Raw genomic sequence first — 11,104 nt, 5'->3', positions numbered from 1 at the left:
CACGTATGCAACGCACAACACTATATTCTGATTGTCTCTAAGCATACTAAGATGAATGATCGTTGACCTTTGACCCAACATTGTATTAAGGAAAGACTGACCCAGAGAAATGGTTGGCCAGGCCATTCCCATCATTGATCCGACCTTAACACCAACATCGTTCTTGTCTTCAGGTCTAATCCTCAAACACACTTACAGACTACTCCCTATGTCTACTCTAGACACACGGTCAAACCATCCCCAACACACAAGTTACCTCATAACTACTAGATACTATCACTAATTTTAAGACCCTAAGAAGACGTACACACCGGTCGACAAGTCGCGTCTCACGCATCATTGATCATAACCTCTCGGAACGAATCCCACAAAACCAAGGACTTCACCTCCAACCATGGAGATAAGTCGAGCGATTCAGAACAAACCTTCATTCGGATTCCTCAACAAGGAGAGAGCTTTAAAAAGTTCTTTCGCCCGTCAACATGCACAACTCCTATGTGGAGATACAAAACTCACAAACAAGAAAGTCCTTGCCAGGACCAACACAAGAAAAAGGAAGATCAAGTCCCTCTACCGTAAATAGAACAGAACATATATCTATCGATACCTTGCATAAGCTATGCCAAGAAAAGGAACTAAATAGAGACGAAACAACTCGATCCGCAACTTGTACACTTAACATCCATATACTCAAGAGAACAGTGCCCCTTCCTAAACACTAAGGCTAGACAACGACTCCTAAGACATCGCGTCCCATCCTGTCCAAAGCAGAACCTTAACAAGTGAAATTCCAAACATTCCGTTCGTAGTTACAACTAGGCAATGTTAACCATTACATCAATAACCTTTAAAGTAACATGGCTAAAACCTTTCTGTCATTAATCCATCATTAAAACCATTACATAAGAGCTCAACTGCTCACAAAATATATATCATTACCCAATAAAACTGTCTGGAATACTCATACAGTCTTACAATTACATTATTACCTTAATACATAACGGGTACAACTGATACATCATCACAACTTAAAACTCATACAAAACTCCTTGATCATCATCAACACCATCCGGTCCGGAACCACACTACGGGATATGTCCACCATCCTGGCACAGATGAATCCAACACTGCATAAAGTGTACGGGCACCTGTCCAAACTCACGGGTAGCCCCCGTTACCAGAGCAACTGTGTACAGGTACCTCCTGTCACACCCAAACTCGCAGGTATCCCCCGCTACCTGAACAACTGTGTGTAGGTACCTCCTGTTACACCCAAACTCGCAGGTATCCCCTGCTACACAATCACAGGTAACCCCCGTTACAGAACTCGCAGGTATCCCCCGCTACACAGTCACAGGTAACTCCTGTTACTGTACCGGACTCACAGGTATCCCCCGTTACAACATGACACGATGCATTGACAATAACATGACAAGACGCACATATGATAATGTGACATAACTACCCAATAACTATGCAACACGACTGACAAATTACTGTGCAACATGACTCACAGATAACCATGCAATATGACTCACAGATAACCATGCAACACAACATGACTCACAGGTAGCCCCCGTTACAACACAACACAACTCACAGGTATCCCCCGTTATAACACATGCCGGCTCATAGGTGTCCCCTGTTACAACCGACACGACTCACAGGTATCCCCCGTTACAACAGTCACAGGTAACACCTGTTACAAAACTCACAGGTAACCCCCGTTATATCTAGCACAACTGTGCACAGGCAAATGCTTAATCTCACAGGTATCCCCCGTTACACAAGAATCAATCACAATAATATCTCATCTCCTTTGTGGACAATCCCTCTTCATGTGGCCCGCCTGACCACACCGAAAGCAAACTCCGGAACTAGGTCTATCAAGAGGATACTTCGCCTTGCTGTGTCTTGGCTACTTATAATAATAACATACTAAGCTTGTCCTAGAAGGCTCTGAAGAAACACCAACAATAGGAGTAGCACTTGCAGTTTGTTGCTCCTGAGTAAATAAGGAAACATCCATATGCCTCTTCCTGTCCCGACTCCTGGAAGGAGTACCCATACTCATACCTCATTCCTCAGAACCCACGGCACCACTTATCTCTTGCCAATCCTTGGCTTCTGCTTCTACCATTAATGCTCTCGTAACTGCTTCAGAATAATTCTTTAACCCCAAAAGTTTCAACCCCGGCCTAATAGAATGGTTTAAGCCGTACACAAAGCGCCATGTCTTCTCCTCCTCATCCCCTAACACATCCGTAGCGAAACGTGAGAAAGAAGTGAACTTATTCTTATACTCTGTTACTGACATATCACCTTGCTTGAGACTATCGAACTGCGTCCTCAATTCTCGTCTCTTAGTTTACGGGAAATACTTTTCAAAGAAAAGACTCTTGAATGCATCCCAACTCATACTTTCAATATCATGTGCGTTAGTCATGGTCTTCTACCATGCTGCCGCGTTACTAACAAACTTGTATGTAGCTAAGATGATCTTCAACCGATCACCGGGCACTGTTTTTGCCCTGAAATGCTTTGCAACTTCATCCAACCAATCGTCCGTTACCAATGGATCTGGACCTCATTCAAATGTTACTTTCATGAGCTTGTTAAATTGAAGCAGATATTCAAGATTCTGCTCCATCTCCGTCGGCTGAATAGCCAGTTGCGGTACCACTTGAGGAACTGTGGTACTTGCAATTTTCTGAAAGGCTGAAGCTACAACCCTTGCCACCAGAACTTCATCCTCCAGTACTTATGGATTATCATCCACCTCTCTTCCTCAGTCCTGTCCCATCGAAACCTTTTCTGGTTGGGATGGCCCTTCACCTGTTCGCTGTCCAACTTCATCCGGGTCTATCACTTCACGTAGTCTTTAAACACGGTTCTATAATGACAACCAAACGATCAACAAGAATACATGAAGTAGCTCAATCCACAAGCTACGGTCCTCACACTATTCGTTCGATAGGAACTAAATGTTCAGAAACATAGAAGTGATCAAGCCCCTCACTTACGTGGATCAAAACTTTCCGCAACTCAACATATAACATTGTCCCGAAACCTCAAACTCATCAACAACAAAACAAACTAGTCACGTGAACATCCACTCCCTAGTGGATGAACGACCACAACACGAATCTAGACGTACAACTACTTCCCAAAACAGGATCATATCTATCGTGCTCAATTACATGTAATAAAAACTCATATACATGCTTTTAATTATAATTACACTTAATAATTAAGCACGTAGTTAACTAAGCATTCTTTCATCAACAATAACAATTATCAATTAAACATGTAGCAAATCAAGCATGCTTTAGACAAATTTAATCATATAAGTAGCTGCACATATACATTTAACATTAACAGTTGATCATGCTTTTCCATTCAACAATTAATAAACTTAATGAGCAATGAATACGGAGACATATACTAAACATAGCAACATCTAAGCACATAAGCACATAGCAATAAGTCATGTTTTTGAACCAAAAAGTAATAACCATGAAAGCACGTAATACCGTCAAGCCCAGCTCTAACTCTTCTAGGTCAACCCTACCCGTCGTCCTTAGGTTTTCGAACCTAAGGCTCTGATACCATTTTGTAACGACCCAGCTCCTCATGGATCCGGATTATTAAACAGTTCCTTACCCGACCCAAAAACGTCCGAGGGTAATACGGTCATTTCACGCTAAATTTAAATATCAAAGTCCAAAAAGGGCAAGATAGTAATTTGCCATAATTCAATAAATTGAGACTCAAAGGGTAAAATAGTCATTTACTTGCATCATATAATAGATAAAAAGAGGCTCGGGGCAATATAGTCTTTTCGGTAATCAAAACATAATTATTGCATTTATTTAGGTCATAAAATAATTACGTGTTGCCTCATTTGGGTACCAAAGTGTAATTTAAGAATTTAAAATAGCAATTACATATGAAATGGTCGACGTATATGCTTTATACGTCGACTGGTTTGGGACGTGAACAGTAGTGATACCCACTGCCGAGATACCAGTCGACGTATGGGAAGCCATACGTCGACTGGTTTCGAACATGAGTTACAATGGATACCGGTCGACGTATGGGAAGCCATACGTCGACTGGTTTGGGACATGATACCGGTCGACGTATGGGAAGCCATACGTTGACTGGTTTGCAACGTGAGCCACCATGACCCACACTATGAGATGCCGGTCAATATATGGGAAGCCACACGTCGACTGGTTGTGGGAAACTCTCACTTCTTTTCCCACTGTCCAGTGATAACCCAAATACACCAACATTTGGTGATTCAACCACCCACGCCACTACACTCACGTGTAATTTAAATATGTTTCAACATTTAATCCAAAAACAACAACCTTTGTTAACATAAATTGTAACATGTCACTGAAAACCCACTAAAGGATTTAGTGTAAATAAAATTTAATTACATTACTCTAAGGGCCATATACAAAATGAATCCAATCATTTTACATGTTGCAAAAATAATACATATTGATAACAACATTTTTGTAGGATACATAACAAGTTCCAATGCATCATTTAAAGACCAAATTACATAAGTCTCATTTTATACAATTTCCAAGGACTAAATACAAGGTTGGGGCCTCTATAGCCAATATTCACAAAACTTTAATATAAACAAGATGGAAGTGAATTTCCTAACTACATCAATGTCCATGGATGCACATCAACTATCGACTCATCTCCAAGTCCCTGAAAAATGTTAATGTTGATGGGGTGAGCTCAACTGCTCAGTAGAGTAAAGCCTAAATCACATTCCTAAAAATCCTGTGAGCCACAACCAAAGAATGGGATTCAAGAAAAAGGGATCATGGGATTAAATCATTTTAACATTTATGAAATTTACAATTTCACAGATTGTACCATCAAATATGAAATGCAATGTCTCCTTCTTTCCTCCCAACCCAACCTCACTACCACCTTCCTAACCATCACCTTGGCTTACCACATAAACCCCCATCTCATTCTCTAACCCTCTTTTCCACATTAACCTTCTTCTTCTCAACTCACCCTCATGCCATGAATATGCATGTCATACAACCAATCATCATTATACAAGTTATATTTTACCTTTAAGTTATGATATCAAACATCCAAACATAGAAATTGATAACATAGATCATACTTTTACATTTTCTCATAGAAAAGTAGCATGCTTGGCACAAATACAAGAAACCATCATTTTCTCATTCTTCAACAATTAAGCCATCATAATTCATGCTCAACATCACAACCAAAATTTTAACAAACTAAGCATGCTTCATAACTTTAAAATTTTCATGCAAGGAGGCATATAGAAACTCACTAAAACCATAGGAATTTGTAAGTTAGACTTTCCCTACCTCAAAATAGTAACCAATCAAGTCCTTAGTAAGCTCTAGCTCCAAGCTCTAAACTCAAATCCCACCAAAAGCATACAATACCGATACCAAGATGCAGTCCTTACAATGTTCTACAATTTGCCAACTACGGCCTAAACCGAATCATCTCTAGCATGAACAAATTTTAGAGAGAAGGAAGAGAGAGATAGAGAGAGAAAGAAGAAAATGGAGGAAGAGAGCTTGTAGGGTGGGTGTGGTCCGGAAATTGAAAGAAGAAAAGAATAGGTCAAAAAATAAAGCCACACTCATGTCTCTAGAATTCTCTAGGCTATTCCATGGAGCTAAAATGACGAAAATGCCCTTTGAACTTCTTTTTATCATCAACCTTGCCATTAATTACCACCCTCCATATAATACTATTAATACAAATATATACATGTATATAAATACACATACACATGTGAAATGCTGATAACGCCCCTCGGGGCCCGCGTGGCACGCAAAACGAGGCAAGGATTAAAATAATCCAGAAAAATCAAATAAATTAACAAATTAGAAAATAGAAAAAATTGGTAATGTTACAAAATATATCAGAATTTGAGAGTTTTATAAGTTGTGTGTATTCTCCTTCTTCATCTTGAGTGCTAACTTCCTACAAATTGGTATCAGAGCCTCTTACAAATTGGTATCAGAGCCTGAATGATTCTATGAATTTGAAAGTCAGAATGGTGGAGGGATTTTGAAGCGTGAAGCAAAATAATATCTGGCTCGTGAAAAATCAAGTCAAAGAAGATTAAAAAGGAGCAGATTTTGACACTGAAAAATGAATGAAAAATTAGTTCTCTCAAATTATGCATACTGGAGCAATATCATTTCGGTTTATCTTAAAGCATGTGGTTTTTGGTATGATGTGATAAAAAATCCAAAGTGTTTTCAGCTAAACAAAATTCAAGAGCAGAAAGAAGAACATGTGCTGAAGATACTGAAAAATGTAGTTCATCACGAAGTTTGGAAGCATGTTGAAAATTTGAAATCTCCAAGTCAGGTATGGAAAAAACTTGAATTTATGTCTTTATCTCATTATAAATTCAAATCAGTATCCACTGAATATTGGTTCCCAAATTACGATGAAGATGGATTTTTTGAAGAAATAAGTTGGGAAGATGAAAATGAAGAAAATTTTGATGAGATAGAAGAAAAAGAAGATTTTGAAAAGGTGGAATGTACAAATATAAAATTTGATGAAAAAAACAAAGAGATGCAAGATGAGAAAATGGTGACAGTGGAGTTTAAAAAAGAAGGAAGAGAAGAAGTTGATGTTGATGAAAAAAAAAATATTCAAAGATGAAAATGAGAAAGAAGAAAAATTAGATATTGGAGACATTGAAGTTGTCACAAAAGAAGAAATCATAGGAGTTGAATTTGGTGAAGAAATTGGAATATCAAATATTGGTGAAGAAAACAAATGGTTTGAAATTCCGCATGAAGCAATGTATTCAATTTTAGAAGAAACGGAATATGTTCAATTGGATGATGTTATAGTTGAAGAAAAATTGAAGAACGTTTGTATAGAATATTTCTCAAGTGATGTGACATGGGTGAACATTGAAGCATTTTTTGATTAAAATGAGCAAGTCAAAAGTAAATTCAAGAAGTGTGGAAATTTTCAAGTAAATCTCAAGAACAACATTGGAAATCAGTTTCAAGGTAAGGTTAAGAAAAATATTAGAAGCCTGAAGAAGAAAAGATACAAAGTTTGTACAACAAAGGAGATTGCAAAGAAGATTTTTGCATTTGAAAGTATTGGAAATTTGATGTTTGTAATTGCTACAAGATTCAATATAATGTTTGCGGGGAAGATCCAATCCCTTATGAAGCGAAAAGAAGAAAAGTGGAAGAAAGCAATGAATGAAGAAATCAAAGCCATTGAAAAGAATGGCACATGGAAGTTGATTAATCTGTCACAAAACAAAATGCCTCTTAGTAGAAACATTTCTCAACATGAATCTTGCAAAGTTGGGAATGAAAAACAAATTTGGTTTACGGGAGGCATTGTTGGAAAAATAAACCAAATATATGAACTAACTCAAGTGTTGAATACATGAACCAACTCATGTGTGGAATACATGCACTATCTCATTGGGAGATGAAACATTTGTATTAAACTTAGTGTTTTATTTATTGTCTTGTAATTTGTGTCTTTCTAGAGTCATGTATTGGTGCCTATAAATATAAGTTTTAAGTTCTTTTGTAAGTAAGAAGTGACAAAAAAATATATCAGAATTTGAGAGTTTTATAAGTTGTGTCTATTCTCCTTCTTCATATTGAGTGCTAGCTTCCTACAAATTGGTATCAGAGCCTCTTACAATAACAAGCAAGTTCAGTGGTTGCATTTCCACCTAATGAAGCTTATATGAAATGGAAGTAGTGCAGAAAATTAAAGAAGCTGTTTGAAAACAAAATTCCATTATTGAATCTCTGTTCAAAACACTTGGAAGGTTAAGTTCCTCAAGAGAAAGCCGAAGAGTTCTCAAAACACAAAGACACTTGCTTTGTCTCATGCACAGCAGCAGTAAGGACGTCTCCACAAGAGCCTCAGAAGTGTCTTCAACTGTTTCCTGATGTGAAAGAAGCTCCTCTAATTCTTCAGAAACCATATTTGCTTGAAACAACAACATTTCCAATGAATTAAGTAAATTAATAAGAGATACCATGTTTTGAAAATTATGTTCCAGAATGTAACGCTTTGGTAAATTGGTATAGAATTTAAATAAGCATCTCCTGAGTGGTGATGCAGTAGATTTGAATCGGTCTCTTGCAAACCCAAGAAATGATTTGAATTCCACCTCGGTAGGTTCACCTTCTTCGCAGAGTTTTTTTGTCTTGAACAATTCATTTTCAACAAAAATATGGTAGTGAGAAACACAATCTTCAAGAAAATCTATCATGGAATTTAAACAATGCTTCCAACCGGTCAATGGTCCTAAGCACTCTACAAGTCTTTTAACATGATATTCCAGATAGATCTCCTCAATGTCTGATCCAATTTTCAGCTGGTCCTCATTCCCAAATAATAAAATATCCCCCAATGAACAAAACAAAGAATCCCTTGCAGAGTCAGCTTTAAATGATTCTTTAACCATCTTTAGCACCGGAGAGGCTACTTCCTTTATTGCCACATTTGTTGGGGCACAAGTAAGGATCCTGTGGTTCAGTCTTAGGAGGCTAAACAGCATCGTACTGACAGTCATAGTTTTCCCTGTTCCAGGTGGGCCCCATATAAGTTTCACGGAAGTCTTGTGGCTACATCCCATTTTTTGGAGAGAATCCATGATTGCCTCAGTTTGAGATTCATTCAGCTTAGACAAAAGTCTTGTACTGAATCTTTCAGCTAATTGGCTATTGTTATGTTCATAACAACGATCACATGTTTCCTCAACCTGTTTGCCACAATCAAAATATCAACCAAGATCCCGTAATGTTAAGTACACATCAAAAGAAAATAATTTCTACTATGATTTCAATTAACGGAAAAAAGTGAAATTTAGGTACATGAGATAGAACATATGAGAACTAAAAGACAAAAAGAGAATATGAAACTCAAATATACATTTATATAAAAGGAAGATTCAAGTGTGCATAGACAAGGACACCTAAGGAAATGAAGTTACAATGATTCTCAAACTATATTTATATGAAAAGAAAACACATTTTTGACATTACCAATACATTGTGTCAATCATGCGTCCCAAGTAGTCACCAGTAATATTTTCCCTGAGATTTTATTTACTTTCTACTTCCTTCTTCCAACCCTTCAAAAGAAGTTATATTGTGTTGAATCATTACAAAAATGATATTAGCATCACTATGTTCATGCATTATTCACTTCCGTAATCCACATTGACTTTTAATTATTCACTTCCACCATGTATTTAATTGAATATGCTAGTGTTTATGCAACATTAATCTAGTCATATTTCTTACCACGGAATCAGCGCACAAGATTTTCTTGATAATCTTCGTATTTATAGACATATGCAACGTATTCCATATTCTTTCGCTGCTTGTTATATTTATCAAGAAAACCACGAACATGGACTTCCACATCCCATCTTTGACTTCAATGTCTTCTGACGCTTTGATTCTAAAATGAGTAGTTATGCTATCATCTTCATTCTCATCCTCCGTGATGGTAGTGAATGAAGCAAAAGTCCAGGTCCTTCCCGCCCGTTGTAAATCAGAAATAGTCTCAAGTTTCATATCTGAGATGACAAAAATATCCCCAGGCAACGTTCTGTTTCTCCAGTAATCAACCTTGACATCGTATAGTAATTTTCCACGGAGCTTACACTCGTTAAAAGAGATCACTTCTGCAAAAGGTGCTTTGTATAAAAGTTCCATACTGGAAGCCAGTTTTGCTCGTGTTTCTTCCAGGAAAGGAAAGACATATGAACCAAGATAATTATCCTCCGATTTAAATGATAGAGGAATCTTCTCCACCTAGACAGATTCAAAGAAATTTAAATTCCAGTGGTAGTGTCAAACATAGTTGTCAGAAGATTCAATAAAGGAAAGATAATCCAACCAAAAGGATAAAGAATCATTGATACATAATGCATATAGGAGGCCTTTCAAATGGCTTCCTAACCAATAAAGTAGGTGCTTTGATACTATACTTCTGAAATAATCGAGAAACAAGATATGTAATCAATAAGTACAAGCAAGCTCCCACATAGTACTTTAAGTAAGCACAAGCCACAACAGCAAAATCATCAGTTCTTCCAGTATTTGCAGTAAGAAAGATAAGGTAGATCTTGATATCAAATGGCTTTAAGCCAATTTGAGTTTATGCTGGGGAAGTCAACTATAGAGGCCGTTTACTCATTGAGGCAGTTAGTGGAAGATTGCAAAAGAAAACAAAAAGATCTACACGCGATTTTCATAGGGTTAGAAAAAATATGCTATTTGAGTTAGAAGATTGCAAAAGAAAACAAAAAGATCTACACGCGATGTATGTGTTGAAACAATTGTAATATTTGGTACGCGATTTTTGTACAGATCCTCATTGTTAATATCTTCAAGAGACCATGAAAACACCAAATCAGCGAACTCTTCTTTTGGCCCTTTTCCCTTATTAGACAGAGAAACCCTCTCCATCACTATTTTCAAACTTGATATATATGCTTTATCTAATCACAATAGCAAAATCCCTTTTTACTTTCTACCTTTTAAACCTTCCATTCCATCAAAAAGATGTATAAAGAGAGAAATTGTAGCTAGAGAGAGAAATGGGTTTCTTAGTTACGAAGGAAGGAACTGAAACGAGAGAATGAAGAATGTATGGAGGAATATCTAGTACAAACACTTGCACCCCTGTCAAAAGAAAGAGATATTCATTTCGATAGTCTTTCCATACATGCATACAAATGTGTGTGTGTGTGAGAGAGTGTTTGAGTGTGCAATGTGTGTGTATAATATATATATATATATATATATAGTCGAATCCAATGCTCTTTTACCAATAGAGAAAGCAAACCCAAAATCAAACGAGGAATCAGAAAGCTTGGGAAAAGGTGACAGAAGAAAATTAATAAATGGGGGAAAAATCTCATAATCCGTGTGTTACTATTTTCGTCCAAAATTTTTTAATGAAAATTAAATATCTCCTTAACTATAAAAGGTCATCACATTGCCTTATTTTTATTCAAATCCGTTAAATTTGTATGAAATGATAAATATAC

At 37.0% G+C, this 11,104-nt stretch overlaps 1 protein-coding gene across 1 annotated transcript; it reads right to left on the bottom strand.

Annotated features, from left to right (window-relative positions):
• Nucleotides 1–7,762: 7,762 nt before the first annotated feature.
• On the bottom strand, nt 7,763–10,520 carry LOC132296604 (uncharacterized). The gene is made up of 5 exons (XM_059794790.1): nt 10,407–10,520; nt 10,012–10,191; nt 9,348–9,863; nt 8,916–8,936; nt 7,763–8,803 (listed from the first exon to the last, which is right to left on the bottom strand). Exons 1-5 carry the CDS (start codon nt 10,518–10,520, stop codon nt 7,763–7,765), a joined length of 1,872 nt encoding a protein of 623 aa, XP_059650773.1.
• Nucleotides 10,521–11,104: the final 584 nt, after the last annotated feature.

Source organism: Cornus florida, unplaced genomic scaffold, assembly GCF_030987335.1.
Source record: "Cornus florida cultivar Cherokee Brave unplaced genomic scaffold, ASM3098733v1 CherokeeBrave_3.0.0_Hap2_Chr02, whole genome shotgun sequence".
NCBI classification, from domain to species: Eukaryota; Viridiplantae; Streptophyta; class Magnoliopsida; order Cornales; family Cornaceae; genus Cornus; species Cornus florida.
This window is presented reverse-complemented; position numbering and strand designations above follow the sequence as displayed.